Source organism: Manis pentadactyla (genome assembly GCF_030020395.1).
Source record: "Manis pentadactyla isolate mManPen7 chromosome 15 unlocalized genomic scaffold, mManPen7.hap1 SUPER_15_unloc_1, whole genome shotgun sequence".
NCBI lineage: Eukaryota > Metazoa > Chordata > Mammalia > Pholidota > Manidae > Manis > Manis pentadactyla.
In genome coordinates this window covers 2,881,984-2,909,981 of record NW_026644588.1, presented here as the reverse complement: position 1 = coordinate 2,909,981, position 27,998 = coordinate 2,881,984, and the positions used below count along the sequence as shown (strand labels likewise).

At 62.1% G+C, this 27,998-nt stretch overlaps 6 protein-coding genes across 10 annotated transcripts; 2 read left to right on the top strand and 4 right to left on the bottom strand.

Moving 5' to 3' along the window:
• Positions 1-382: 382 nt before the first annotated feature.
• Positions 383-1,728, bottom strand: LOC118924435 (cytochrome c oxidase subunit 6B2). The gene is made up of 2 exons (XM_057496586.1): positions 1,213-1,728; positions 383-741 (listed from the first exon to the last, which is right to left on the bottom strand). Exons 1-2 carry the CDS (start codon positions 1,322-1,324, stop codon positions 503-505), a joined length of 351 nt encoding a protein of 116 aa, XP_057352569.1. The 5' UTR covers positions 1,325-1,728; the 3' UTR covers positions 383-502.
• Positions 1,729-3,546: 1,818 nt separating this feature from the next.
• On the bottom strand, positions 3,547-8,513 carry GARIN5B (golgi associated RAB2 interactor family member 5B). Its single transcript, XM_057496673.1, has 9 exons — positions 7,861-8,513; positions 7,188-7,676; positions 6,935-6,959; positions 6,729-6,793; positions 6,546-6,646; positions 6,405-6,457; positions 6,231-6,313; positions 4,565-5,907; positions 3,547-4,354 (listed from the first exon to the last, which is right to left on the bottom strand). Exons 1-9 carry the CDS (start codon positions 8,008-8,010, stop codon positions 4,096-4,098), a joined length of 2,568 nt encoding a protein of 855 aa, XP_057352656.1. The 5' UTR covers positions 8,011-8,513; the 3' UTR covers positions 3,547-4,095.
• Positions 8,514-8,654: 141 nt separating this feature from the next.
• On the bottom strand, positions 8,655-12,935 carry IL11 (interleukin 11). The gene is made up of 5 exons (XM_036909207.2): positions 12,790-12,935; positions 11,457-11,629; positions 11,206-11,292; positions 10,932-11,093; positions 8,655-10,125 (listed from the first exon to the last, which is right to left on the bottom strand). The coding sequence occupies exons 1-5, from the start codon at positions 12,794-12,796 to the stop codon at positions 9,955-9,957; spliced, it is 600 nt and encodes a 199-aa protein (XP_036765102.2). The 5' UTR covers positions 12,797-12,935; the 3' UTR covers positions 8,655-9,954.
• Positions 12,936-16,231: 3,296 nt separating this feature from the next.
• Positions 16,232-18,668, top strand: TMEM190 (transmembrane protein 190). Its single transcript, XM_036909139.2, has 5 exons — positions 16,232-17,194; positions 17,286-17,321; positions 17,809-17,934; positions 18,009-18,093; positions 18,182-18,668. The coding sequence occupies exons 1-5, from the start codon at positions 17,137-17,139 to the stop codon at positions 18,405-18,407; spliced, it is 531 nt and encodes a 176-aa protein (XP_036765034.1). The 5' UTR covers positions 16,232-17,136; the 3' UTR covers positions 18,408-18,668.
• Positions 18,669-19,274: 606 nt separating this feature from the next.
• On the bottom strand, positions 19,275-22,411 carry TMEM238 (transmembrane protein 238). Of its 2 annotated transcripts, XR_008995508.1 has the most exons (3): positions 21,690-22,411; positions 21,258-21,593; positions 19,275-19,403 (listed from the first exon to the last, which is right to left on the bottom strand). XR_008995508.1 is itself a non-coding variant. In XM_036909196.2 (2 exons), exon 1 carries the CDS (start codon positions 22,226-22,228, stop codon positions 21,695-21,697), a length of 534 nt encoding a protein of 177 aa, XP_036765091.2. In that variant the 5' UTR covers positions 22,229-22,291; the 3' UTR covers positions 19,275-19,403; positions 21,690-21,694. The 2 variants fall into 2 exon arrangements, 1 of the variants encoding a protein (XP_036765091.2); XM_036909196.2 differs by lacking the exon at positions 21,258-21,593 and having other exon boundaries at positions 21,690-22,291.
• A 66-nt stretch (positions 22,412-22,477) lies between these two features.
• RPL28 (ribosomal protein L28) lies at positions 22,478-26,795 on the top strand. Of its 4 annotated transcripts, none has more exons than XM_057496575.1 (5): positions 22,478-22,482; positions 24,453-24,543; positions 24,631-24,754; positions 26,412-26,530; positions 26,668-26,795. In XM_057496575.1, exons 2-5 carry the CDS (start codon positions 24,463-24,465, stop codon positions 26,755-26,757), a joined length of 414 nt encoding a protein of 137 aa, XP_057352558.1. In that variant the 5' UTR covers positions 22,478-22,482; positions 24,453-24,462; the 3' UTR covers positions 26,758-26,795. The 4 variants fall into 4 exon arrangements, with proteins under 4 accessions (XP_057352558.1, XP_036765096.1, XP_036765098.1 ...); XM_036909201.2 differs by lacking the exon at positions 22,478-22,482 and adding an exon at positions 24,074-24,106 and having other exon boundaries at positions 24,455-24,543; XM_036909203.2 differs by lacking the exon at positions 22,478-22,482 and adding an exon at positions 24,123-24,143 and having other exon boundaries at positions 24,455-24,543.
• Positions 26,796-27,998: the final 1,203 nt, after the last annotated feature.

The following is a 27,998-nucleotide window of genomic DNA, read 5'->3' as shown; positions in this document are numbered from 1 at the left end:
GGGGGCTGGGGGCTTGAAAGGCCAGAGGTCAGTGCAGAGGACCCTCCTGGAAAGGGCTTCTGTGATGGAACAGGGGTGTCCTGAGAGGCAAATGGAGGCGGACGGGGGAGGAAAGTAAGGGAGTGGAGGGGAGCCGGGAAGGCCCGGATCAGGGGTGTCAGGGTGGGGAGGGCGTCAGGCGCCAGAAGGACTCCTCACACCCTCCCGCTTGGGAAGGGCTGGACGGCGGGGCAGGGCAGGAGGCCCCGGAGGAGGCTGGGGTCGCTCTCCCTACCTCAGCCCCAAGGGGCCTCCCCGCCCCGCCCTCACCTTCGGAACCCGCGGTGTCTGCACCGGGGCAGACACAGGAGGACCGCCCCGCCCCGGCCGGACAGCAGGAAGGAAGGTCAGCCGCGGCAGAGCTTTATTTGTGGCAGCGGCTGGGGGAGGGGGCGGCCGGGGCCGCGTCCCTGGGGCACGAGAGAGAAGGCGCGCGGCGGCCACTGAGGCTGCTACGCCGAGCTCAGACCATCAGTTTGCCCGCGAAGGTCCCTTCCGTGGTCTGCTCGTTCCAGCGCTGCCCCTGGGGAGGAGCGCAGGGAGGAGCGGGGCGGGCTGAGCACAACCGGGCCTCCGCCGCGCGCGCCCCTCGCCTGCTCACCCAGCTCTTCGGGCACAGCGAGCGGAACACGCGAAAGTAATCCTCGCAGGACTGCGCGCTCTTCCCGCGCCGGTTCAGGCTCTTGACGCAGCGGTGGAAGTCTGCCGGGTGGGGCGGGGCGGGGGCGGGGTCTCGGCGAAGCCCCACCCCCTGCAGGCGAGGCCCTGTCCCTCCCGACCTCTTCCAGCCCTCCAGGACTTGGTCACGGACCTACAGAGCAGGCTCCGCTCCTCCGAATTCCGGCCCCACCCCATTCCCAGCCGGGCCCCGGCTCCCCTTCGCCCCGCCCCCATGCTCAGTCACGCCCCCCAGGACAGGTCCCACCCACTACCGACGCTGCCTTCCTCACCGTGACCGGTCCCATACCCCTGCGGGCCAGGCCCTGTCCGTCCCTCTCCACCTCGGCCCCGCTCCCGAGGACCGGCCCCGCCCCCCCGCGGTGAGGCCCCGCCCCTGCCATCCGGGCCCCGCCCCACGGCGAGTGAGCGGCCCTCCTCGCGTCTTGGGAGCGCGCCTCTTCCAGCCTCTCCTGGGCGGCCCCCGCACCCTCACTGTGGCCCACGAGGCCTCACCCAGGAAGTTCTGGTAGCAGTTGCGTGCCTGGTTCTGGTTAGGGAAGCGCGGGTCAAAGGGCGGCGTTGAGAATCTCCCCTTGGGAGGCTTCTGAGAGTCAGTATCCCACATCCACCAAGGTGACAGCTCCTGCGGAGAGGGGGGCTCCGTGGGGCCCAAAGGGCGCCCCTCGCTCGGACCCGCACCCAGCTCCTACCGCCGCCCCGACACCCAGCCCTGGTCCCACCCTCCCTGCCCTCACCAGGCTGATGCCAGGGCGTCACTGGGTCAGGGATGCCCATGGCTCCGTTGGGGGCTGCCCCTCGCTTCTGAGTCTCAAGGGTCCCAGCCCTATGCGGATTGGCTGCGACCCCCGGAGCCCCAGCCAATGGGGGGCCCTGCGCTGCAGGGGCCGCTCCAGGGCGTGTGGACCCCCACCGCTCCTCCCTTCCTCTGCCCACTCCTGGCGCCCGCCTTGGCCTCGCGGACACGCAGGGTCCCAGGCGCGACTTCCGCCGAGTCTCAGATTTAGACTTTTATCTCTGCGAAGCTGGGCCACCTCGGCTCGCCCCCGCCCCGGCCCCCGCCCCCCGGTGTATAAACATATAGACAGCTCTGGTCTGTGCGGAGAGGGAGCACCCCGCCCGGCCTTTTCAGCGCTCCGCTTCTTCCAGTGGAGGCGCACAGCGTCCGGCGGCTTGTGGGAAGAGGAAAGGGTGCGGGGTGGGGTCTGGGTCTGCGACTCCAGTGCCACGTCTCAGGAGGGCGAGTCTAAGGGGTCTCAGGGGCTACTTGGCTACCCTGGACTCCTCTGCACGCTCTGGAGACTGCGGCTGAGTCCCCACATTCCTCTCCTCTAGGCGCCGGGGAGCGTCCAGTCTGGAGAGAGAGAAAGCCAGAGGGGGCTCTGGGGCCGGCGGGGAGTGCTGGGTGAGCGGCCGGATGAGGGCGGCCGCTCTCGGGGCGTCAGGTTCCCGCCGCCTGCCTCCAGCTCCCCGTGTACCTCCCGGGTCTCTCTGCCTCTTCCCTCCTTATCATTAAGCCCGACTCTGGACCTTCACACCAACATCCAGAATGCTTCAGTCCACCTTTCCCGGCAGGGAGCCCTCTGGTGGGCCCACTTCCCACACCAGCTCCCTCCCTGTCCCTGTTCCCCTCCCGCAAACTTTTTTGCAAAGAGCTAGTCTACACCTCCCCGTCTCTCAGATCCCCTTCTTTACATGTGCATGTGTGTATGTATATAGTGAGAAGAGACACGTCACAGAAGTGTGACCACTGTAACCTTTTCATCAGCATTACACACGTTTATAAGGGGTGACTGCCACTCTGCCTGGTTGCAGGCGTTTTCCACCACCCCAAACAGAAACCCTAGCAGTGCAGCAGTCCCTCTCTGCTCTTCCCTTCCCTCCCAGCTCCTGGTAACCACCAGTTGCCTTCCACCTGCTCTGGAAGTTGCATACATGGAATCATACACTATGTGGCCTTTGGTGTCTGCCTCCCCTCACTCAGCCCGGAGTTTCCCAGGATCGCAGCACCATGACCTCGGTTCCCTCTGCTCCCTTAGGCCTGCCTCATTCAGGTCTCCATTCCCACCATGTCACCTCCTTGCCCATAAATCCAGGGACCGGTTTCAGTCCTGTCTCCCTTGCTCTGAACATGGCAGCTCCCTCTCCGGCCCTCCTCATTGCCTTTACTTGGCCTGCAGGCTGTGCAGTGTCTCCTTGCTCCGAGCTGTTTCCCTTGGACTCTTCCTCTATCTACACTCGCTGGCTGGGGACCTCCTTCAGTCTGGTAGCTTGCAGCAACTGTGCATGAGCCAATGACTCCCCTCATCACTTCAGACTCGAGTATCCAGCTGCCCACCCACGTCTTCACCTGCCATCTCAGAACCAACATGTCCAAACAGAATTCCTGACCTCCTCCCCAATGCTGACTCCACTCACAGCCTCCCCAACTGCTGCCGACAGCCAGCACGTCTTCCTGTGTCTAACACCCAGTGTCACCCTCAAAGCCACTTCACCATGTCCAACAAAATATAAAGTATCTCCAGAACCCAGCTGCTTCTCAGCACCTCTGTCACCACCCTTGTCCAAACCACCTTCATATCATGTCTGGGTCACTGCAACTGCCCAACCCCTCTCCTCCCAGCATACACCTTTGCCCACTTTACCTTCTCTACACTTCAGCCAGAGGGACTGCTTTCTAACAAATATCAGTTCCACCATTCTGCTGAAAACCCTCCGGCCCACTCAGCATAAAGCCAAAGTCTTGGAAACAGCCCACGTGGTCACTGCCACCCCATTACTCCTCTGACTGCATCTCCTGCTCTGCAGTGCCCTGGAGCTTGCAGGTGGTCCACCACATTGAGCACACCCCTGCCTCAGGGCCTTTGTAGTGGCTGTTCCTTCTGCAGCAAGCACATTTTTCCCAGATGTGCACACGCTTCCTCCCTCACCTCCTTCAGGTCTTTACACAAATGACAGCAGCTTACTGAGGCACCCCTGGGCCATCCCATCCAGTACTGGAGCCTAGCTGCCCCCACTCCTAATCTCCCCTATCCTGCTCTTTTTCCGACAGAACTACAACCTTCTGTCTTACAAATAATTCACTTATTTTTCCTGTCAGAGTTCCCAGCTCCAGTGCTCCTGACATTTTGTGCGGGACCACTCTTTGCTGTGGGACTGTCCTGTGCACTATGATGTTCACCAGCATCCCTGGGCTCCTCCCGCAAGATTCCAGGGGCACATCCTCCCCAAACCGCGCGGTGCTGTATCCCTAGTGCCTACAACAATGTCTGGCACATAGCTGACACTCACTATATATTGAGTGCACAAGCAAACGTGGAGAGAGGGAACGATTGTCTCTCCCTTGCAGGTAATGGAGTCAATGGCACATGTTAGCCATCACCCCAAATACCTACGCAGAGTGGAGCCGCCCAGCTCCTCTTCGGTAGTGTCCTCCTTGGGGGCCGTGTCTCCCATATTCTCAGTTTCCAAGAGCGTGCGTGAAAGAATCTCCAAAGATAACCCTGCTGTGGCCGTGATGTGCTGGTCTGGCATCTTCCCGGTCTCTTGAGATCCTCCCCTGGGCTGTCGGGATACCTCGGCCTCCATCTTTGAGACAGGGATCAGCGAGACAGGTAACTCAGATACATCGTCCCACCTCCATGCAGGCAGAAGGATGGGAACTGGGAGACTCTGTCCATCTTTGGGCTGCTGGAGGCGCACTTGGAGTCCGGGGCACTTTGGAAGTCCCCATCATGCCCCAGGGCAGCTCTTCCACCTCCACCTCCACCCAGGGACACGTGCTCTCCTCCACCCACGGGTGCATGAACCCATTCGTCCAGGCACCTAGGAGGGGCCTCTCCATGACTGCCACTGCTGTCCCCTCCAGCAAGGACACCTGGCTGGGGCTGAGGGGCCCTGTGCCCACAGTTGACACAGCAGACACCGGCGGGGGTGGGGTGCTGAGAACCAGGAGGGCAGACTGACCACCGCTAGTCTCGAGGGCAGCTCCTTCGAGTTGGCCATGAACATCAGCTTGGCAAGGGCAAGACTCTCCACCAAGAAGGGCCTCCTGTGCTCCTGCACGGCCTCCTCAACAGCTGGCTCCTGGGTCTTGACCCTCTTCTGCTGCCCCACCTCCTTGGATTTAAAGCCAGGTATGCCCACAGATATCTTCTCCTTCACCCTGTGGACCCTGTCCTCCAACCTGCCCCTGCCCTTCGAGCTGTCCAGGCTGATCTCCTGGGTTTTGCTGGTCAGGACCTCCTCCGACTCCCTCTGGGTGGTGGGGGAAGGCAGCTCCAGGAATGTCTTCTGAGTCCTCGCCTCTACCGTGTTTGTCTCCTGGGTGCCCACCAGCATCCTGGGTGACTCTGGCTTCCCTACAAGCCCGCTTCTCTCAAGCACACCCCCTCCATGACTTTCCATGGGCAACATGCCCAAATTGGCAGGGTCCAGTGTTAACTGGTATTGTGTAGGTGAGGTCAGAGCCCTCTGGGAGAGGGTTGGAATGCACAAAGATTTCCTGTTTGGGACGGCTTTTGAGGATGCAGGTGGAGCCTTCTGAAATGGGGCAGGTAAGTCTGGGGCCTTCTGGGAAACAGCTGTTATAGGCTGGGCCTTCCGAGATGGGACCGGTGCGACTGGGGCCTTCTGGGGAGTAGCAGGTACAGCCAGGGCCTCATGGGATGGGGCATGTGCAGCCGAGACCTTGCGAGAGTGGTCAAGGAGAAATGGAACCTTCCGAGAGGCAGCAGGGACTGTGGATGGGATCTTCTGGAAGGGCGGAGGCTGTAGCCTCTGTGCAGAGCCCAGAGGCCTGGCTTTTCCAGTGCACCTGGGGAAGGAGGAGGAGGGGGCAGAGAGGTAGAAGTGTGGAGAGGTGGCGCGTGGGCAGAGAGGGGAAGAGGACAAGGTTCTGGATTCAGGGTCCGTCAGTTCTTCAGTGTCCTCCTGCCACAGGTGCATATCCAGGTGGTCACAGGAGCCCAGCAAGGGAGCATCATGGCCATTGTCTGAGATACAGTGTATCGGGGTCTCAACTAACCCTACCTGGACCGTGCCCACGTGACAATAAGATGAGCAAACCTGTAGGTGGATGGAGGGGAGAGGAAGAATGGTCAGGGCCAAGGGAGACGCACAGACCCAGGCCCCTAGCCCTTCTCCCTCAGCCCGGGGCCCTCCCCCAGCCTCCCCCTCAGACCCGGGGCCCTCCCCAAGAAACCCCCTCAGACCCGGGGCCCTCCCCCAGCCTCCCCCTCGGACCCGGGCCCCCTCCCCCAGCCTCCCCCTCAGACCCGGGGCCCTCCCCCAGCCTCCCCCTCGGGCCCGGGGCCCTCCCCCAGCGTCCCCCTCAGACCCGGGGCCCTCCCCCAGCCTCCCCCTCAGACCCGGGGCCCTCCCCAAGAAACCCCCTCAGACCCGGGGCCCTCCCCCAGCATCCCCCTCAGACCCGGGCCCCCCCCAGCCTCCCCCTCAGACCCTGGGCCCTTCCCCAGCCTCCCCCTCAGACCCTGGGCCCTCCCCGAGCATACAGCTGCCTGGGGGGAAGGCTGCACATGGTCGGTGGTATTGGACATGACGCCGGAGGTGGTCCCGCTGGTGATGCTGGGTTTCTCTGAGTGGGGAGAAGGCTGGCTGAGGCCCCAGGGAAAGGGCCGGAGCTTTGAGGGGCCACACACAGAGGCAGAGGGAGGGGCCGCACGTACTGGAAGCCTGGATCTGGGGCTGAGGTCGGTCAAGGGAGACACCTGGCTGGGACCTGGAGGGGCACGTGGTGTGAGCTGGGTGGGCTCTACACCAAGGACCCCCTCCTCCAGCCCCGACCCGTGACAAGGACCCAGGCCGACCTCTTCTCTGCGGATTTCTTTCTAGTATCATGCTTCAACTTCGACCAGATGAGGGGCACGGAGTCGCCCACAGCCTGAGACCTGACTGGGTGCTTGAGCGGCTGGCAGTGGGAGGAGGGAGAGGGGGGCAGTCAGGAGGCACAGCCCGCAGCCCACCCCCCAGGCCTGCCAGAGCCTGCTCACCTTGGCCTTCTTCTGCCTCTGAGATGCCTGCATCTTATAAGGAAAGGTGGGCTCAATAATCATGACTGGAAAGAGAGGGGGTGACCTTGAGTCCGGGACCCCGATGCGGAGGCCTAGAGGAGACTCGTGCAGGTCTCAGGGAACAGGTGGGGAAGAGCTCTGTGCTGCCCGGTGAGGATAGGTGCTGGACGCCTGTGCCGGCTCACCTGAGCGTCTGCTCTGGGGCTGGTCCTGAGGACAGGGAGGGGTCAGTCAGGACGGCCGACTTGCTCCTGCTCCAGTATCCCCATTACCTACCCAGTTCGGAGTCCAGAATCCAGCCCCTCCACCAGACCCAGGAGTCCAGGCCCCCAACTCCTCCCCACTCAGCCCCATTCCTGGCAACCCTGGGCTTCAGGCGTAGTCCTGACTCCCTCTGGAATCTAGAGGCCACTGGGGGTCGTAGGGTCAGGGCACCACCTGGAGGCTCCAGGTGGAGGCTGGAGTTGCTGTCCTGGCCAGGTTGCTGAGGGGGGTTGGCAGGGTCCTGGGGGTCCAGGTGTCAGCAGGCTCCCGGAGCAGTTTGATGAGGCGGACCCAGCAGTCAAACAGGAAGCCCCCCTCCCTGTCAGGGGCGTCCAGCTCCAGGTAGTAATAACGGCCTGTGACCAGGTGCAGCTTCAGGCGCCAGGTGGACAGGTCGTGGACACAGAGGTGGGCCAGGTCCAGAGGGATCATCCTGGAGGAGGCAGGAGTTGGAGGCCGCAGGGCAGGTGGGGGGGCGGGGCCGCTGGGGATGGCAGGATGGAGGCACCTGGTGAGGGCGAGGCTGGAGCCCTCCCTGCCCTCGGCAGGCTGAGCGATGAACAGGATGTCTGGCAGCCTCAGGGCCGGCAGGGAGGCGGCCATGCCCATGGTCACACGGTGGGTTTTGTGGTGAATGCACACTGGGGCCCCTCGATTGGTCACCTGGGGGGCAAGGGAGAGGGGCTGGGACTCCTCCTTTCTCTGGCACTCCTCTCGTACCCCCAGCCCGAGCACCCCCACCCGAGCCCCCAGCTGTCTGATATCCCCTGGGGCCCCAATCCCTCAGCCCAGGGTGTCTCGCTCCCTCCTGGCCCTCTCTGCCTCCAGGGTGCTGGGAACTGGGGACCTGGACAAAGTTGCTCTCGAACATGGGCAGCGGGCAGAGGGGCAGGTACTCGCCCTTCCGGAGGGTCTTCTGCAGCTCGCCCAGAGTGGGGACCCATGCCGGGGGTCCCTGGCGTGTCTCCGTGCCCTTGATGTTCCGAAGCCAGTTCATGGTGGCTGCAGAAAGGGTGGGTCATCTGCGGCGTGGAGCCAGCGACCCGGTGCCCTGGCGTGTGGCCTGCCCAGCCCCCCACCAGCCACCGGCCCTGGCCCTTTGGGCTTCAGAGATGCCGGAGCCCAGTGGTCCTAGGGGGTGGAGCTTCCCCAGGGCCTGGCCATGGCCCTTTGGGGGTGGTCAGCCCTGGCCTGGGGGAGGGGCCTGCGAGGGGCGGGCTTTGTGACCTCATTGGACACAGTGGACTCTTCCTGACAGCTCTCTGGGGGCCCCAGGCTCCCTTCAGCAGGAACGTGGCCTGGAGTCTTGAGGGATGGAGTGGAGGAATCAGAGGCCAACTAGTGAAAATACACCTGCGCAGGTCTGTCCAGGATATTGTCAATGGATAATTAACCAAAGGGTTTCTGACTCTTAAGAGGGGAGGCCACTGGCCCTTCTCTAGACCTTGAGTGAGACCCGTACCCCCACTGGGCGGCTTCAGTTTCCCCACATTTAACACATTCGTGTCCATGACAATGGTGGTGTGGCTACACAGTGGTTACAAAGAAAGGGACACATGCTTTGGAATGAGCCAGATCTTTGGCAGAGTCATACTTGTCTCTCCCTAACTGCTTGACCTGGAACAACAGGCACTCTGAGCCTCAGTTTCCCCACCTATGACATGGGGAACATGGGAGGATCTATGGGATCATGTAAGCAAAACTCCACACTTACGGTGTGGCCAAGAGCAGGTGCTCAGGGAACGGTCATTCTGTACCTTTCTGAGGGCTTATTGTTTGGGGAAGGGCTGGAATGGGGGACCGGTATTCTGTCATTCTAAAAATAGTGTTTATTTTTTAAAATGTGTCATGCAAAATACATGGTCATTGTAGAAATTCTGGAAAATACAGACAAGCACAAATAATAAAAGTCACCTTAATCCCACCCCCTACCCTTCCACACTGAGGTGGCTCTTGTCAACGTTTTGGTGTATTTCCTTCTAGGACTTAAATAAAATTATATATAGAGAGATTATATAAAAAATTATAGAGGGGGGAATGGGGAAACACAAAATGGGGAGCACAGCAGTCTGTAGTCTTTCTGCATCTAAGTCAGCCTCTGTATGCAGCTCTTGGGGTTCCATCACACGGATGTGCTGTAGTTATTTAACCATCTCCCACCGTTGGACATCTAAGTTGTTTTCAACTTGTTGTGAACATCGCCATCATGAACAACCTTGAATTGCAGCTTTGTCTTGTACAAATACTGTCAGTCACAGGATGACCTTCTGGAACCTTCCATGAAATATTTATTTAGTGCCTATGAAGTGCTGAGCACCGGATGAGGCTCAGACCCTGCTCCCCAGAGCTTATGGTCTCTGGGAGACCAACAGCTCCTGTCCACTGCCCTGCCCTACTCAGGGTCCCTACCTCCCCCAGCCCCAGGGACAGCAGCATCCCAGACCCCAGTCCTCAGAGAAATGGCCTCTAAGTGATGTGTATGACAAATTTAATCCCCCTTCTCCATATCACAAAGGTTTCTCACATTTTTGTACAAAAAACCCTGGGCCTCCTTGTCCCCTCCCTCCCCATCCCAGCACAGAAAGTAATTGTTTAATAAATAAAATATGCTCCTGTCCAGGCCCAGAGCAGTGGGGGCCGGGGAGACACTGTGGCCAGACTTCTTAGAGACCCAAGAATCTGGGACCCCAGTTCCCTCCTCTTGGGGACCCCAAGTACCCCTGCCTCCCTGTCTGGCTCCTTAAATAAATAAGTATAAATAAGGCACGGATGCCCCCCGGCCCCACCAGGTCTCCTGGAGGGACGGTCTCTAACTGGGGGAGAGAGTGGAGGAGGGATCCTCTGGCTGCCATGGCCCCAGTCCCAAAATAAATAAATAAATAAGATGTGGCGGGAAGAACACGGACGGATGCAGATGGCTCCGGGGGGGCGGGGGGGAGGATCACAGCCGAGTCTTCAGCAGCAGCAAGCCCCGCACGGCCCAGTCGAGCGTCAGGTGCAGCCCCCCGAGAATGGCGTGGGCCGCCCTGATGCCTCCCCAGGGTGAGGTTGGGGGTGCCAGTGGGGGAGCTGGAGGGTCTGGGGGCACCTGGGGCAGGGCCAGGCGGGACATCTGTTGGGAGAGGACAGAGGTTAGCAGCAGGTTGGGGGTGCAGCAGGGGTCAGGGAAGGCGTGTCTGGAGCCTCCGCGGCATCAGGATTAGGGGGCCCAGGCTGCATGTTTCCAGAGGGTCTCTGGCCTGTGGGTCAGGTTTACTCAGCAGGTTGGCCCAGAAGGTGGACGCTGGGGCTGAAAGGGGGGTTCTTGAGGCTGGGGTTCCACAGCCGAGCTCAGGGGGTGAGGGTGAGGTCTGTAGAACTGGGTTCTACAGATGAGGCCTGGGCGCTGGGAGGCGTAAGTCTCAGCACTGGCAGCTGCATTTGAGACCCATAGTCTCTGGGGTCAGGGTCAGGAACTAGGGTCTGGGGTTTTGGAAATCAGGGTTTTGGGGTCTTCAGGGCTCACAACTGGGATCTGAGGTCTTGGGGACTCCAGGGTCTAGGGTCTTCTAGTTTGAGATCTCAGGGTCTGGTTTCTTGAGGTCTGGGGTTGGCGAGGCCAGGATCTCCAGGGTGGCTTTGGGTCAGGGTCTGGCATCTCGGGGTCTGAGACCTTGAGGTCTCAGGACCTCAGGGCTAGGATCTAGGGGGCTCAGGGTCTGGAGGTTCAGAGTTTCTGGGGAGTGAGGTCCAGAACCCTCATGTTCTTGGAGCCAGGGTCTCTGAGTGTCAGGGTGAGGGTTTAGCGTCTGGTAGGATATTGGAGTCTGGGGCCTCGGTCTCAGGGCCATGGGGTCTTAGGGACACCAGGCAAGGGTCTCAGAGCAGGCCTGGGGCCTGGGGTCTTGGGCTGTCAGGCCTCAGAGCCGGGTGTCATACCAGGAGCTGTAGCCGGCGCAGCAGCCGGTCCAGCCGGGCCTGCAGAGCTCCCAGCTCCGGCTCCAGGATCCGCAGAGAAGGGCCACTTGCCCGACGAAGCCACTGAACGTGCCTGAGATACGACAGCAGGTCTGCCCGAAGTCTGGTCAGCACACCTGGGAGCTGGGGGCAGGGCGGGATGTCAAGGAGCGCCTGGCACATGCCTGCTCGGGTCCGCTGCCCCCAATGCCCTCCACTGCCCAGCTTCGCCTCCAGCCGTCTCCCCACCCCTTACCTGCAGAGCCCCCAGTGCCCCTGCACTCATGGCCAAGGTGGGAAGGGAGTCCAGGCTGTGGTCCCCGTCGGCTGGGAATTTGTCTCTCTGGAGGGAGAAGCCATGAGGGAGGCCCTGCCCGGCTCCAAGGGTCCCTCCGTCCCCATCACAGGCCCCAGACTCCTCCCTCTCCTGTCTCCGCCACCGTGGTAGCCCAGAAGCCCTCCCCACCCTCGGTCCTGGCCCCAGCCCATCCCCTCAGTCGCTCCTACCAGCTGTGCAGCCAGCTGCCGAGTGTCGGCCAGGAGGGAACGGGTCAGGAGCACGGTGCTGTCCAGCTCAGCCCGAGGGCCTGGGGAGGTTCGAGGGGGGCCCGGTGGTGGCCCTGGGGCAGCAGCTCTATCTGGCCACAGGCTCAGTGCGGCCAGGATCAGGCAGCAAACAGCTGGGGACAGGAGCAGGCAGAGGACTCAGGCTGGAGCCACGGGTCTGCGGGAGGAGGGCTGGGCCCTGGACTCCTGAGTGTGAGGACGGGGTGACTGGGCGCCTGGGCTCCTGGGTCTCAGGGGGGAGGGCGGGTGGTCTGGAGTCCCCGGGTGGAGCGCGCGGGGCAGCTCGCAGGCCCGGGCGGGCTTCCCGCTCCCCCACCGGCTCTGGCTGCCCCGCCCGTCGGAGCAGACGCGGCCCCGGGCGGGTAGACGGGCCGGGCGTCTCCCGTCCGCCCCCGGACGCCGGAATCTGGGCCCCGGGGCGGGGCATGAGGGGGAGGCACAGGCCAGAACCTGCCCCCTCCCCGGGCCCCGGGAGCCCGCGGCGGACCGAGACAGGGCGAGGACACCGGACAGAGACAGGGGCGCCGGCCTCGTCGTGGACACCCTCGCCTGCCCGCGGAGGCGCTCGGCCCGCCCGGGCCGGGATGCCGGGCGCACCTGGGCGGAGCGGGGCCGGGACGCGGGAGCGGCGGGGGTCCCGCCCGCGGCGCCCGGCCGCCCATCCCCCAGCCGCCCCGCCCACCAGGCCGCCCCGACCAATCAGCGCCCCCCGGGCCGCCCCGCTCCCGCATCACGCCCCCAGCCCGCCCCCTGGCCCTCGCGGCCGCCGTCTGTCCGTCCGTCGGCATCTGTCTGGCTCTCCCCAGTGTCTGCACCCGTCTCCGTCCTCCGCTTGGCGGGGCTCGGTGCCTTGGACTTGCTCACCCGCTTGGGCCCTCCGCCTCAGTTTCCCTCCCGGAGCCTCCCGGTCGGGGTCCCTGCAGTCTGAGGCTCTCGTCCCCGCTGACCCCCAGGGGCCCCGGGCCCTTTGTCACCTCCAGGCCTTTGTCGCTCTGCCTCGGCTGTGGCTCCCCGCGGCCCAGTCCCTCTTGCTGCCCTGTCCCTGTCGCCGTCCCTCAGCCGTCCAGCCCTCGCTCTCTGCCCGTCCCTCCTCCAGGCCGCCCGCCTGGCCTGCATCTCCTCTCCTCTCCTTCCCTGGCTCCCCATCGCTCTCCCACCTCCTCGGTCTCTCTCGGTCCGATTCCCTGCATCTGTCTGTCCCCCACCCTCCCTACCGACGGTCCGTCCCGCCTCCCTTCCTGTTCCCCCACCCCATGAACTTGAACCGACTTACTGTTCATGTCCCCACAGGGCAGGGGTTCCCCAGGGCAGGGGGCAGGGAGCTGGGGGCCTTTAACCCTTCCCTGTCCGCTGCCGGGGAAGCCCTGGGGGTCAGCTGGGCCTCGGCCTGGGGAGGGGAGGCATGTACGTGTGAGCAGCGAGGGCCGCGGCAGTGAGGGAGTGTGTCCGCCTGGGGGGTTATATAGGGGGCCGGGGCGGGCGGGCGGGGGGCAGGCGGCAGGGGAGGGCGGCCTGACACATCCTGACTCACCCTCCCTGCCTGCCTTTTCCATTCAGACGGAGCCGGCTGCTGCGCTGGGCTCACGCGGCCTCGCTCAGAGGAGGGCACGGAAGGAAAAGTTGGAAAAGTTGAAAAGGGAAAGGGGGGGTGGTCGGAGAGGGGCTGGTGAGGTCATTGGCGTCCCCTCCCTCCACCTCCTCGGCTGGCCGCCTGGCAGGGCAGGCACACAGGGCTCAAGAGCTGGGGCGGGGCTGTGGGTGGGGGTCCCGCTGGGCCAGGGTCGGCAGGAGAGAGGGGCAGGGAGAGGGTGGCTGGCCCCCGAGACACAGACCTGGGAAGATGGACGTGCTGGGGAAGAGACTCCGAGGGACAGAGACAGAGGCAGAGACCTAGGCGAGGGGTCGAGGGCACGCAGAGCACTGGGGGGACCAGAGTGACAGGACTGGAGGGTCCGAGATGCAGAGATTTTGAAAGAGATGGAGGCACAGAGATGGAGGAAGCCCAGGTGCGCTGCAGATGCAGAGGAGACCAGAGGGACAGAGGAGACGGGACCAGCGCGAGAGGAAGCCAGCAGGGGCAGTTGGGAGACACCCAGAGGACCCCGCGGGGAAAACGGACAGAGACACGCAGTCTCGGAGAGTGGGGAGGCAGGCGACGCCGAGGCAGGGCAGCAAAGGTGCAGAGGCCTTGAGACGGGGCGATCCTCAGAGATGGAGACGCTGAGGTGCTGGGGGGTCAGCCGTGGGGACAGAGGGAAGGTGCTTCTACAGGAGATGGGGCCATGGTGGAGGGAACACGAAGGCGAGAGAGAGCTGGAGGTGGGGGCTAGGGAACCAGGATGGAGAGGCATCAAGGTACCCAAGAAGGTGGAACCTCGGGGGCTTCACCCCCCTCCACCTCAGTTCCCTCGCCTGTGAAACAGGGATAACTGAGTGTCCGCCCCATCCCCAAGAGCCTGCGGACAGCATGCAGTCAGCTCCCAACAAATGTGGACCATCTCTATTCTTCTTGTGGCTTTTTATTAACATATCCTGGGAGACAGAGAAAAGGTGTAGCCACCAGGGGAGACAGAGATGGTGAAAGAGCGAGGTGCCCACAAACACGGAGAGGAGGGCCTCCCGGGCAGCTGGAGGCCAGGCTGGCAGGGGCTGGAGCTGGAGAGGTGGCGGAGCAGGAGAGGGAGCCATGCAGATTCAGGGGGCAGCATGCCAAGTACAGTGAGCACCAAGTACAGGGCGCAGAGGCGGCCTCGGGATTCACTGCAGGGCCGGCAAGGGGCCGACGGGAGCCCAGTCCCCAGCTGGCCAGGAGAGGGGCAGCTGAGAGAGACTGGGTTTGGGAGTCAGAAGACCAAAGGTGGCACGACTTCCAAAGGTCTCCCTGCAGACCCCTCTCCTGGCCCCCGAGACTGTGCCAAGCTGGCAGGGGGCCTCTGGGGACACATGGCAACTGGAGTTGTCTCCACACCCCCGTCCCCTACCTGGGGGGGCGACTGCTCAGGTCCCCAGGAAGGTGAGGTCACAGCCCCCCCATGGTGGGACATGACCTCATGCCTCAGGTAAGAGCTCTGTCTCCCTTGGTCTGTCATGGCCACCCCTTCCAGGGCCCCCCAGGGGCCCTCCCCAGCCCCACTCCTGCTGGGACCCAGGCCTCTGACCACTGGGTCTCCACCCCTCGGGGGGCCTGTTTCCGGCTGAGTCAGCGTGGGGGGCCCAAGGCTGCGTCACTGAGGGGAGAACTGACGTAGCCCCCCTCCCCCCCAGACCAACGGGGCCAGCCAAGGTGACTCAGGCCACCAGCCTGGGGGATGGACTGGTCTGCTGGGATGGGGACTGGGCCTGGGGCCAGCCTGAGAGTAGCACGAGGGGGCTGGGAAGGCCGCCCCTTCCACCTGCAGGGGCCGGGGAAGCATGCTGGCCCCAGCCCTCTGCCTCAACCCAGGTGTCCAGCCCCCAGCCCTCCTCCCTCAGACCTAAGGGTCAGGCGTCCAGGTCCCACACACTAGTTTCCAGAAAGGTGGAGATAAGTGTGCTGCCATCCTGCAGTTTGGGGAGTACTATGCCGGGGAAGACCCGGTGTCTGGGGCTGGCTCAGCCCTGCCCTGGCGCTGGGGGGTCCTCTTCCCACGGGCGGATGGAGGAGGCCGAGGGGAGCAGAGTGGCTGCAGCGCGGGAGGGTGAGGGGTTGCCCAGGACCCCTGGGTCTTCCCCAGGGTGGGGACACTGAAGCTACTTCTGGGGAAAGGAGGGCAAGGGAGAGAGACAGAGGATGACAGGGGACAGGGAATTACAAAGGACAGCCGGTGACACCAACAAGCAGAAGGAGACAGGAGCACAGAGGCTCAGAGTGAGAAAAATGGGGTCAGAAGTGCAGTAAAATGGGGTCCACAGAGACACAGAGAGACAAGCTTTGGCTCAGAGACAAAGACTGGGGGAGACACGGTGCAGAGGCTCTGGGTGGTGGTCACAGAATCCAGGAGAGGCCACTGGGCTATGAGGGGGACGCCAGGGGGTCCTTGCTCGTGTGCTGGCCCCTGGACAAGGTGGAGCTGGCTGGTGTGAAGTCAGCAGGTCCAAGGCCCTGTGTGTCCGTCTGTCTGTCCCTGGGGGGTCCTGTCTGGCCTCTGGGGGGTGACGGGGCAGGCGGGCCGCAGAGGCAGCCCAAACCTGTCATTAGCGGTGAGGGCCATGACGGCAGCCCCCCCAGTCCCAAGCCGCGGTCCAGGGCTTGGCAGCCCCACCTCCCCACCCCCTCCTTGATCCCTGAGGAATCCCGGGAATTGCGAAGTGGGTCCAGATGATGTTGACACAGGAAACGGTCATCAGTTGCCTGGCTTCAACCCCACAACCCCTGTGACCCCCACCCCCGGCCTCCTGCCGAGCCCCCTCTGACCTGTGTCATCTCTGACGGAGGCAGGCCGGAGCCCACTCAGCTCCCACCAGGATGTTTATGGGAGATGGGCAGGACGGAGTGAGCCTCACGGGGCTTCCCAGGGCCTGGGGTCTGGACTCCCGGACAGTCACCCTCAGACCAGCCCCCAGCCCCCCTCCCTCAGCCCCAGGCCCCCAGCCCCCCTCTCTCAGCCCCAGGTCCCCAGCCCTCCTCCTTTAGACCCAGGCCCCCAGGCCCCCAGCCCTCCTTCCTCAGACCCAGGCCCCCAGCCCCCAGCCCTCCACCCTTAGACCCAGGCCCCAGGCCCCCAGCCCCTCCTCCCTCAGCCCCAGGACCCCAGCCCTCCTCCTTTAGACCCAGGAGCCTGGGCCCCCAGCCTCCTCACACTCAGGAGTTGGACCCAAAGCCACACTGCCAGGAGGGCTGAGCTATCCTCCGCACTGTGCGGCAAAGCCGATGGAGGTCTCCGGGGAGAACAGAGTCACAGTCCCAAACAGGCCCTGGCAGGCCTCCTCACCCACCACTGTGTGGAACAAGACCAGGAGCTTGAGAACCTCCAGCAGGACCCCTTTTCCTATTGGCAGGTGGGGAGGGGGAGGCATAGGGAGGAGAGAGTCACCCACCCCCCTTGGGCTTCTCCTTGCCCCCAGGCCCTCAGATTACACCTGTCCCCGCAAGAGGCCTGTCTGGATAGGGGACTTCTGAGCAAGTGCTCTGGCCCGTGGCCAGACCCCCATGTGCGGGTTGCCCTCCCAGGCCGCCTGCTCCCCGGGGGGCCTCCCTAACCGTGGGCTCTCAGGACCTCAGGCCTCCTGCCCCTGGTTGCTGGGGGCAGGACTCCTGGTCCAGGTCTCAGGAACCCGCGCCACCCGCAACTGCCTTGCAGGCATCAGGCTGTGAAGCAGAGGGATTCCCTGGCCCCAGGTCCCTGGGTCCCACCCTCGGGGTCCCCTTGGTGAGGAAGAGCTGCCTTGAACCCCTGGCTTTCAGCCCAGGTGGGTAGGGGGGCTTTTCTAGTGCCAGAGCCCCTGTCCCGCCCCCAAGGCACCGCCCACCCAGCTGCTAAGGAAGCAGCTCCCCAACAGACAGGCCAGTGTGACCCTTTTGCCTCTTCCCCTTTAATAAGGGGGCCCCTAGCAACAGAACTTAGAACTTTGAGGGCTGGGTGGGGTTGATCTGGTCGCTGGGGTCTTTCTCCACAGAGGCCCAGGGGACTGAGGAGGTGACATGGCGGGCTCGGGGATCCCAGCTTTGAGCCTTTTCCTGCTGATGCAGGGTGCAGTGGGTGAGGGGGCCGACACGAGGGGCGGAGAGCCGAGCAGAGGGCCTCCTCGGCCATCATACAGCCTCCCGGCATCACCCCTTTTCTTTCACAGACGGGAATGGAATCCAGGGGTTCTTCCATCCATGGAGTGAGCAGTGGGTGAAATTCTGGGTCTCCCAGGGGCAGGGAGCCCAGACTAGACGCCCAGAGAAAGGCAATGAAGGGAGGAGGGCTAGGTCCTAACTCCTGGGTCTGAAGGTTGAGGGTCTGGGGCCTAGTTTTGGGGTCTGATTGAAGAGGTGCTGGGGGCTGGACTCCCAGGTCTGAGGGAGGGTCCTGGGGGCCTGGGGCCTGGGTCTGAGGCAGGGGGCTGGACTCCTGGGTCTGAGGGAGGGGCCGGGGGCCTGGGTCCCGGGTCTGAGGCAGGGGGCTGGACTCCTGGGTCTGAGGGAGGGGCCGGGGGCCTGGGTCCCAGGTCTGAGGCAGGGGGCTGGACTCCTGGGTCTGAGGGAGGGGCTGGGGGCTGGCACTAAGCACTAGGAAGGCAGTCCCAGGGCCTGCCTTGGGATACCTGCCCTCTGTTGCCCTCGGGGTCAGGCTCTGTGATGAGCACACCACTTGGGGTGGGTCCTCAGGCTGTGAGGGAGAGGTTGGGGACTGGGAGAGCTGTGGGGGCCAGGCGGCACTCGAGAACCCCAGTCTCTGCCTGCGTCTCCGATGCTGCTATCGTGATGGGGTCTGCTTTCACCAGCGGCCGGACGGTGAGTGGGGATGCTGGGGTCCCCGGGTGGGCTGGTTTGGGCACCCTGCTCTCACACCTCCCTCCTTTGTCCAGAAACTATGCGGAGGAAACACTTGTGGGCCCTGGGCTGGACCTGCGGAGGCCTCCTCTTCCTGATCGCCAGCATCTGCTTGTTCTGGCGAGTGGGGTTGGGGCTTGGGTGGGCTCCTGTGCCCCCAGGCGAGCAGGCTGATGAGAAAGGCTGAGCATGTCCCCCCCCCCCCCAGGTGGGCCAAGCGCCGCTACATGCTGCACCTTCCAGGGTTCCTGCAGGGCAAGTGCACCCTGTCCAGAGCGGTCTCTCTGTTGCCCAAGGACCCGAACACTCTGAGTGAAAAAAGAATGGCGTCTGTAGGCAGCATGCCAGTCTCCCTGTCTGCAGAGGGGATCCTGGATGGCTCAGGGGCCACCGAAGGGGACGAAGAAATGGGAGATGGGGAGGATGAAGATTAGAGGCACCCCCAGAGGGACCCCTCAATACACATATAGCATATAGATGCCTGGTCTCTTTTCTGAGAACCTCAGGAGAAGGAGGCGGATTTGCCAGGGGACATGGAGTGTGCGTGTGTTTGGGAGCAGCCAGTTGGGTGGCAGCTGGGCTGTGACCACAGGGAGGGTGTGAGCTGAGGGGTGTCCAGAATAAGAGGGATCCCAGGATAAGTGGGGAGGACTTGAGCTGAGGGGGACCTGGGCTGATCTGGGTGCCTGGGCTGTGATCACAGGGCATGTGAAATGGGAGAGTTGGGGCTAAGTGGGGGTTGCCTGTGCTGGCTCCTGGGGCGCCTCCACCGGTCTGGGCGGCATGCTACAGCTACAGAAATGTGCCCCTCAGCTCTCTTGCCTGAGTGCAGCTGTCTGCAGCCCGCCCCCAGGATCCCGCCCCCTCCACCAGCATTTGCCTGCTTCTCACCAATGGTGCAGTGGCAGGGCCTCTGCAGGATGCAGGCCTCCCCCAGGGCAGGACTTAAGCTCTGAGAACTCCCCAGAAGCCAGCCGGAGTTTTCTTGGAAGTTCAAGACTCACCCCGCCTTCCAGTCTTTTCTCCCGTCCCTCCCCTTTCTCAAGTGTCAGACCCACACCAATCTACCCTATTATTAGGCCCTCAGTAAATGTATTGCAAGTTTAATTTGTCCCTCTGTCTGCTTCTCAGAGGACCCCCAAACTAACAGAGGAGCCTGGGCTGAAGGGTGGGTCTGGGTTCAAGATCTTTGCCCCTGTTCCCCACCTCATCCCCCTGTGGGGGGCCAGCATGAAGCTGGGCTCCTATGTCCCCAAGGGCATGGGTGGCCCCTGCCGTCCCTCTCCCAGACAGACATGCAGTGCTGTGAGGCAGAGCCATTTATCCAGAGAAGGATAAGGGGAGGGCAGGTGGGCATCCTGGTGGCCAGGTGACATTGGGGACAGCTGCGCATCTCAGTCCAGTCCTGACAGGTGGGGCCACGGGTTCATCTGCAGGAGGGAGGGTGCGGTTAGTGGCTGTTTGGGACCCCTCCCAGAATCCCTGCACTCCCAGGCCCACAGACCAATGGCCTGGAGGAGGCATGGGAGTCCTTCCTCCTGTGCCAGCCCCTGGCACAGCGCCTCACACATTTGATCTTTTGCTCTTCATCTTTCTACACCCCCAGTGGCTGCAGCATGCTCGCCTTTACCGCATCAGAATCCAGTAGTGTGAGATGGGAACAAAGGACAGGGACAGGCAGAGACGGGGAAGAAGAAGAGAGAGGGGAGAAATAGCAAAGGGTGTGGCTGGCTCTGTCCCTTTACTAAACTAACTTGGTCCCAGAGGGAGAAGACAGTGACTGGAGCCAGAACCTACGGGTCCTCTATTAAAATGAAAATTCTCTGTCTTTCAAGTGCTGGGCGCATCTCACCCTGCCTCTTGAGGAGTCCTGTGTTTGAATGGGCCCACTTTCCTTCCAAGAGGAGTGTACACTCAAGGGCCCTTTGCCCAAGTTCCTGGCAGGTGGTTCCAGCAGGGAGGGCCACCCAGCTGTGTTAGACTCTGGGGCAAGGTAAAGGATTTTCAGGGGTAATTTTAACCACAGGTGGTTATTTCTGCAACATATGCCAAAATATGTGTGTTAGTTCATGCTTCATCTATGAATATAGTTATTCATCCTTTCTAAGGATCCTAAGCTGGTTTTCATCTAGGCCACAGAACATAGCAAATGGTTGGAGTGACTATTTTCTCAATTTTCACAAAGAAGGATATATAACTCGTATTCTGAATGCATAGGAGAAAAGTTAACTCATCACATATACAGAATGTCTACGGACAGTAGGGTGTCATTCTTTTATGGAACCCCCATTTGAGAAAGTGACTCAGTCATTCATCCACCCATTGTTCCACCTATCCACCCGCACATCAAACAATCCATCCATCTTCTTATGTGTTTACCTATCCATCTGCCCACACCATCTATCTAACCAACCACACATTCACCCACCTACCCACTCATTAATACAACCAGATCCATCCATCCATCACCCATCCACCCACACATCCATCAACCAATCCACACTCACCCATCCACCCATCCATCCATCAATCCACATGCACCCATCTGTCCATCCACCCACCAATCCATCCATCTGTCATCTATCCATCCACCGATCCATTCATTCATCCATCCATCCATCCATCCATCCACCCAACCACCCATCCATCAACCAATTCATCCATCCATCAAACCACCCACCTACCCAATCATCAACTTCTGGTTTCCTGAGTCCACGTTTTGCTAGGCAATGCTAAGAACAAAGATACCAGAGACCCAGTCCTTACCCCAGGGGCCTGCCTGTCTCCTGGGCAAGACAGTACCAGCTCACTCAGACACAGCACAGGATGTTACAAGCAATAGCTCAGACAATATGGAGACGCAGAGAAAGGCAATGAAGTTGAGTGGCTCTTAAAGGACACATGGGAAGTTTTCTGTGTGGAGACAGCCAGCAAGGGTGTTCCGACAGCAGGGGGGAGACGGCCAGAGGCCAACTGGTATGAGAGAGCTTAGCTGTCCATGGACTGAGGGAGGTCAGCGTAACTGCAGAGAAGGCAGGAGATGTGGGGCTGAAATGTGGGGGCCCACAGTGGGTGGCTTGGGTTTAACAAGAGGGCAATGGGGAGCCACAGCAGGAGTTTGACCAGAGGAGTGCCAGTTGGAGACTGTGCTTAGAAAGGGGGGGGGGGGATGAGCAGCAGAGCCTTCTCCGCCTTCCCTCTCTGCTGCCATCTCTCCTCTGGCGGATCTCACTCTCCCCCTCTCTCTTTAAGCTACTAGTCAGGAGAATCCCAGCTCTGTGTACCTGGGCAAGAGGTGGCCCCTTTCTGCGCCCCCATGTCCTCCACTGGGATGGGGGCGATAAGAGTAATAACCTCAGAGACCCGGTCACACTGAGAGGATTGCGCGGGGCCTGGTGCGCCTCGGGCTGGAGCGCAGGGAGGGACGGCCAGGTGTAGGGCCATGTAGTGGTGACTCTCCAGGCGTCCCTGCGGGGCTGGGTTTCCTGCGTCTCTCCAGGTCGGCCCCCAGGCCTGCTGTCTCAGTCTCCGTCCTCTGGGTCTCGGCTACTCTCTGCGTCGTCCTGTCCAACCTTTACTCATCCTGTGTCTCTGTGCCCCCCGCGTGGCTCCATCTTTCCCTGTTCGGCCCCGTTTCCATCTCTCCCTCCGTCTCTCCCCGCCCCTCCTGCGGCCCCTCCTCCTCTCCCTGCTGCCCCGCCTCCCCCGCCCCTCACCTGGCTCACTCCGGGCCTGCGCCCGCCGCCCCGGTCCCGGCTTCGAGCGCGGAGAGCTGCAGGCGCACGCGGCGGGAGCCGGCGGCGGGCGGCAGGGGCGTGCGGGGGGCGCGGCGTGCTCCCCAGGAGCCGGGCGCGGCGCGCGGCCCGGACGCAGAGGCCGGAGCCGACCAGCGGCGGGAGAGCTTGCGCGCCAGGCGGGCGAGCGCCGAGGGCCTCAGGCCGTAGTCGCGCTCGAGCTCCTGGCGCGAGATCTCGATGTTGCCGGTGTACCAGAGGATCCAGCCGAGCAGGCTCAGGAAGACGAGCAGCGCGCCCGAGTAGATGAGCAGGTCGCCGAAGTCACGGCCGCGCACCTGCAGCTGCGCGAACACGCCGGTCAGCAGCGCCGCCATGCCCGCCACGTCCAGCGCCACGGCCAGCAGCAGCGCCACCCGGCAGCGGCCCAGGCCGGACGCGGACGCTGGCGCGCCGGCCGGCGGGGCCGGCGCTCCCGGCGGGGGCCCCTGCGAGGCGCACGCCGTTGGCGCCGCCGCCATGGCCCTGCTCGCCGCGCTGGCCCCGTTCAAGAGAGATCATCCCGGGGTGCGGCCTGGCCGGGGCGGGGTCAGGAAACGGCGCCAGGTGTGCCCGGCGCCCGCCTGGTCACCTGAGCCGGGCCGGGTGCGGCCGGTCCGGCTTGGGGGCGCCCTGGTCGCTTTCCGGGCAGGGCCTGGCTCTCCGAGGCCGCTGCGACGGGTAGCTGGGCGCACATTAGGGTGTGACGGGCCTCTGCACCCCAAGGAGCGCGAGGCAACCATGGTCAAAACTAAGGGAGTGCATGGAGGGGGCCTGGGGCGCCCTGGGAGCCTGACGTTTTTCTTATCAGGGTGAGCATTTGCCCTCCTGCACACCAGGCCCCACTATGGGGATGGGTGGCGTCCGAAACAAGGAGCAGACAGGCCCCTGGACCCCAAAGAGCGCTGGGACGCAGAGAAATCAGCAGTCAGGGTGAGCTGGTGGAGGAAACCAGGGCCCCACGGAGTTGACGTTTCTCTTTCCTTCCTGTTCCCTGGGGCCTTCTTTGCGCCTCCGCCCGCGGGCACGGAGGATGTTCTCAGAACTCTGACCACCGTGGGACTCTGGGGCTCTAATGGAGGCAGCAGGGCAAACCCCTCCTCCATACCTCTGCCCTTGGGTTTCTCCTGGGACCTCTGGACTGTCAGGACTCATCACCAAGAAGCCTAAGACACTGAGAGGGACCCTCGAGCTCCCAGGCATAACTGCAACTCAAGGTGCACTAATACAGGTGACAAGGCTCTGCCACTCCTTTTGCTCAGTCGCCTGAGGCCCCCCAGCACCGGGCCCTCTGCTGGTGGGGCTGACCACACAGGCAAGGCTCCTGCCCTTAACATGCCTGACCACAGAATGTAAACAATAAGAGGGTATGACCTGTGGCGGACTCTAGTGGGAGAATGAGGCGGGAGGCTGCGAGAGGCCCAGGGATGCTGGGCCCACATGTATGGAACGCCTAAGGGAACCCAGAGCTTTCCCAGGCAAACTTCTTTTTCTAAACACCAACTTGCCCTTAGCGGAAATCTACGCCCCTAGGATAATAGTGTGCAAGAAATTCCGTCTAGCTTCTTCCAAGACTCCAAACAATTTTTAAGAATTAAAGTATTATTGATATACACTAGACTCTAAATAATTAAAAAGTTTATTTAAAGAGGACCCTTGAGGAGAAAGAACTAAGGGGGGATGGCTGCTGAGATTAGCCGGAGGGTTCCGAGCGTGGCCGAATAGAGACCGAGTGTTTCCGAACAGACCCGAACCGGGCATGAGCGAATAAGGGAAGGCGGCCACACAGCGGAAGAGCGTTTCGGGAGAGTTCAAAAATGCCCGAACGGGCCTCCGTGCCTTCTTCGGGAATAGCCGAGGGCTTACGATGAAGTCCGGAAGCTTCCGAAGACCCTGGAGCTAGGCTTAAAGTCACCTGCTCGCACGGTCGTTGGTAAAACAGATGGTTATGGAGCGCCCATCCTGTTCCAAGCACAATGCTAAGCGCCGGGTAGGCAATAATACAGGCTGCTGAGGAAAGGGACTAGGGAGCCTCTCGAGGGGAACCCACTCGGAAATCCAGCCGCCGATTCTAATTGAATCCTTGAAACAAGTCAGCAACGCACGAAGGGCCTTCAGACAGTGGCACTCCGCCTCCGAGAACGCGCCTTCGGGTCTCTAGCGGTAGAGCTCTGAAGATCCCCGAGCAATGGACGACGGGATGGCGGAAATAGCCGAGCGTCGCCGAGCCGCCGAGGAGGCGGGGCCAGGGGGCAACACGCGAGTGCCTAGAGAGGAAGCGGAAATGCGTGTCGCTATTAAAGGAGTTGCCCCTCCTCCCGCCAGCCTCTTTCCGTCTCCGGCAGCCGCAGCGAAAAGAGGTGAGCGTGCCGTCCTCCGTCCTTCAGCGTGTCCGGGGTTCGCGCCAGCCGCTGTATGCCTCTGCCTCCCCCCAGCCTCTCGCTGCGCCGTTCGCGACCTTGGCCGCCCCACGGCCCGCCGCCTGGCGTCGCTGTGCACTCTCACCCTGTCCCCCGCACTTAAGTCGGCCGCCCGGTTCTGCCCACTGCCTTCGATCGTCCAGCCCCGCCTGGCAGAGTTCTAGGTCATTGCCTCTAGGGTGCCCCCGTCCGCCCAGCTACCTTGTCACACCGCTCCCTCTCCCTGTTGTGCGGGGAGCCGCGCGCCCTGCTGCCCCCTTGACGCCTTCCCGCGCCCCTTTCCCGCAGCTGCCGCCATGTCTGCACATCTGCAGTGGATGGTCGTGCGGAATTGCTCCAGCTTTCTGATCAAGAGGAACAAGCAGACGTACAGCACCGTAAGTGCGGCCTGGACCCTGGGTGCGAGGGGGCCCCTGCACGGGCGCAGGTCCCCTCTTCACCACCCCATGTGTCCTCCCCGCCAGGAACCTAACAATCTGAAGGCCCGCAACTCCTTCCGCTACAACGGGCTGATTCACCGCAAGACTGTGGGCGTGGAGCCGGCGGCGGACGGCAAGGGTGTAGTGGTGGTCATGAAGCGGAGATCCGGTGAGCATTTGCCCGCGTTTGGCCCCGCAGCTGGCCCCCTTCGGGGCAGTGAGCTGTGTTTTTTTTCAGTGTCCGGCAGCGGGAGTAACTGTTGATCCTTGGATCGAGGAGTTCTCGGGGTCAGGATGTTGGTCTGGGAAGCTGGCTTCCCTCTCGCCAGACCGCAGGCTGTGAGCTGGTCAGGCTGCTTAAACACGTTTGCTCATCTGTTAGGTCAGGAAATTAATAGGAACTGTACTTTACTGAGTGATTGTAAGGATTAAATTACGGGGTTGCACCATCATGTGATGTTTTCTAATTGAATCCTTGAAACAAGTCAGGTGGAGGTAAAGATCTCCATTTGACTGCAGGTGGGAAAACTGAGGCAAACAGGAAAGGTTAGCAGCCTTCCCTACTCCCATATAGAGGGAGTGGCAGACTGGATGGGAGGCAGCAGTTTGACCCCCATTCTGCTTTCTTGGATTCATAAGGGATCTTGGGCACCCCACCCCCATTGACTGCTCTCAGCTACAGACTGACAATTTTAGTGTCTTAGAGGAGGTCCGGGGCAAAGAGTGCCTTGTGGGCTGTTAACAGTTTCAGCTGTGGGGTACGTCTCCATCACTGCCTTTCACTGGGATTGATTTAGGGGATGGATGAGTTTACTGGGTCCCTGATTTAGGGCTGGGAGCCCAGCACTGTCAGTGACAGCCGTGGCCGTGGTCTGCCTGTGCTGGAGGGGTGATTACTTACCTTCTCCAGGGGTTCAGCTTGGGGAGCAACCAGTCATTTCCCCACTGACCTTCCAAGCTTCCCGTCTTCCTGAGAACCCTGTTCTGATATGTTGGGTCCTAAAAATTTGGCTTTTGTCTTGAATTATTGGGTGGCTTTTCCTGGCCTGTCAGGAACCAGATTGTTGAGAGGAGGTAATTAATAGTGTCTGTACCCTGGGGTCTGTGAGTAAGCCAAGGGCAACGTTAAACCACTAATGTGTCCAGGGATCCTCGGTTTCTTGGAGGAAGCTGCTCGTACTTGGCGCTGTGAGTGCAGAGCTCCAGCTGAGGCCTTGCTGATGCAGTTCTAATTGAGGCCAGCAGCTCTGGGGCACAAGAAAGAGGGTGCTTCTTTTGGATCCTGGGCAGTGAGTCCAGACCCCACCCCTGCACACAGTGAGGCAGGTGCTCGCCCCAGGGCTCTTCCTCTTGCTGGCCCTCCCAGGTCCCATCACCCCAGCATCCCGGCCAGACCTCTTGGCTTGGCATCCCAGACCCTTGTTTTGGGCAGGGATGGTGGCAGGGCCCAAAGCAGCAGGCTGAGGAGTGCTCACTGCCTGCCCGCACTGTGCTTAGGGCCCGCCCCACTGCCCTCCCTGGAGCCTCGAAGCCTGGATTGAAGCACCTGTGCTGTATGTGTGTCCGAGGGTGACACTCCTTACTGATCCCGTGGTCTCTGCTTCCATCTATGTCGAGTGGGATGAGCCCATGGCTTGGGGTCACAGGAGGAGGAGACGTGTACAGGGCCCGAGGCAGGACCTGGGCTGTGGGGCTGCTGAGCGTCCCACGAGTCCACATTTGGAGATGGGGCGGGGTGCTTGGGTTCTGGGTTGAGACTGCGCTCTCACCCCTGGGAGGTGCACGAAGACCTAGACCACCTGAGTGATCCTGCCACCCACCCCCAGGCCAGCGAAAGCCGGCCACCTCCTATGTGCGGACTACCATCAACAAGAATGCCCGGGCCACCCTTAGCAGTATCCGGCACATGATCCGCAAGAACAAATACCGCCCGGACCTGCGCATGGTGAGCGGCTGGGCTGCAGGGTGGGGGTGGGGGTGGGGCGTGGCTGGCGTGAGGAAGGGCGTCTGCAGATCCCTGCACCTCCCAGCGGGCAGGCAGGTGGTGCAGGTGGGTGAGCCGAGCCCGTGCACGCCCCACAGGCTGCCATCCGCAGAGCCAGCGCCATCCTGCGCAGCCAGAAGCCTGTGATGGTGAAGAGGAAGCGGGCCCGCCCCACCAAGAGCTCCTGAGTACCCCCTGGGCAATAAAGATGTCAGCTAACTTGTGACCACTCTGCTCAGGCCTCATTCTGTGTGGCCCTGGGGCCCTGCCCTGTGTGTGTGACTCCGTAGCGTCATCAGAACTCCCTGTCAGCTTGTCCCCAGGGCTCCACCACCCAGTTCCACGCAGGTCTGGAGGGACCAGGCCTGGGTTGAGGGAGCTTGGCCCTGGCCCGTGGTCCTGCTCCTACAGGAGGGCTCGGGGATGGCGCAGAGTCTGTACAGCACCTAAGGGGTGACTGCAGTGCCCAGACCAGAAGGCGCTGGTTGAACGAGGGAAGCGCATGCACCATCCCGACAGAGCTGTAAGGTGGGCCTTAAGTGTCTGTCTGGATCCTTTACCATCTGGTTGGTGTCTGCTGGGGGGGGTGGGGGTCTAGACCATGAGTTGGCCCACCCGTTACGGGGCTGCGGCCTGTGCCTGTTGGGCAGTGTGTCCAGCGAGGCCTGCAAAGGTGACCTCTTGTCTGTCTGGCCCTGAGCTATAGACTCTGTATAAGGGGAACAGAAGGCTCCCGACTGGCTCTTGGGTAAGAAGTGGTCCTCTGGTAGCCTGAAAGCGCACTTGGGCCTCCCGGGTGTGGTTCTGGGGCAGCACCCAGCCCACCAGGCCCACGGGAGGGAAGTGTACTGCGTCGGGGGATGCAAGCAGAGGCTAGGTTCCAGGTCCAGAGTGCCCGTCTCTGCCTCTGAGATGGGCGCTGGGGCAGCTCATGAATGAATCCTCACATCCCCGTGGGTCTGTTCCCTGGGAGGGGATTGGAGGCCCACACACGCCGTGTGCAGGGGGTGGCTGCCCCAGGTATCCTGCCAGCAGCTGGTTCTTGGTTGAGAACCCAGCTAGCCAGCTGTTCCTCCTAGACTGGGAGAGTGCACCCCTAGACTGGAAGCGTGCACCCCTGTTCCCTACCTTGTCTTCACCTGCTCCCAGTCTTGCCAGCCAGGCTGGGCCTCCAGGCTTTGTAGGGTCTCTGCCCGCCCCCACCCCCGACCTGTTTCGCTGGCCTGCCTCCGTCTCCCAGGCTGTCTGCGCAGCTCTTTCCTGACCACCCCTATGAAGCGGGCTCTCCCAGTTCACCTGCCCTCGCTTGGTCCCTGCGTGCCTTTCAGCTGTCTCCTACCAGCTCATACACAGGCTGTGTGTCCTTGGCAAGTAACTAGGTCTGTGCCTCTTAATGGCATCCAGTGAGTTAACAAAAGGCTGAGAACAA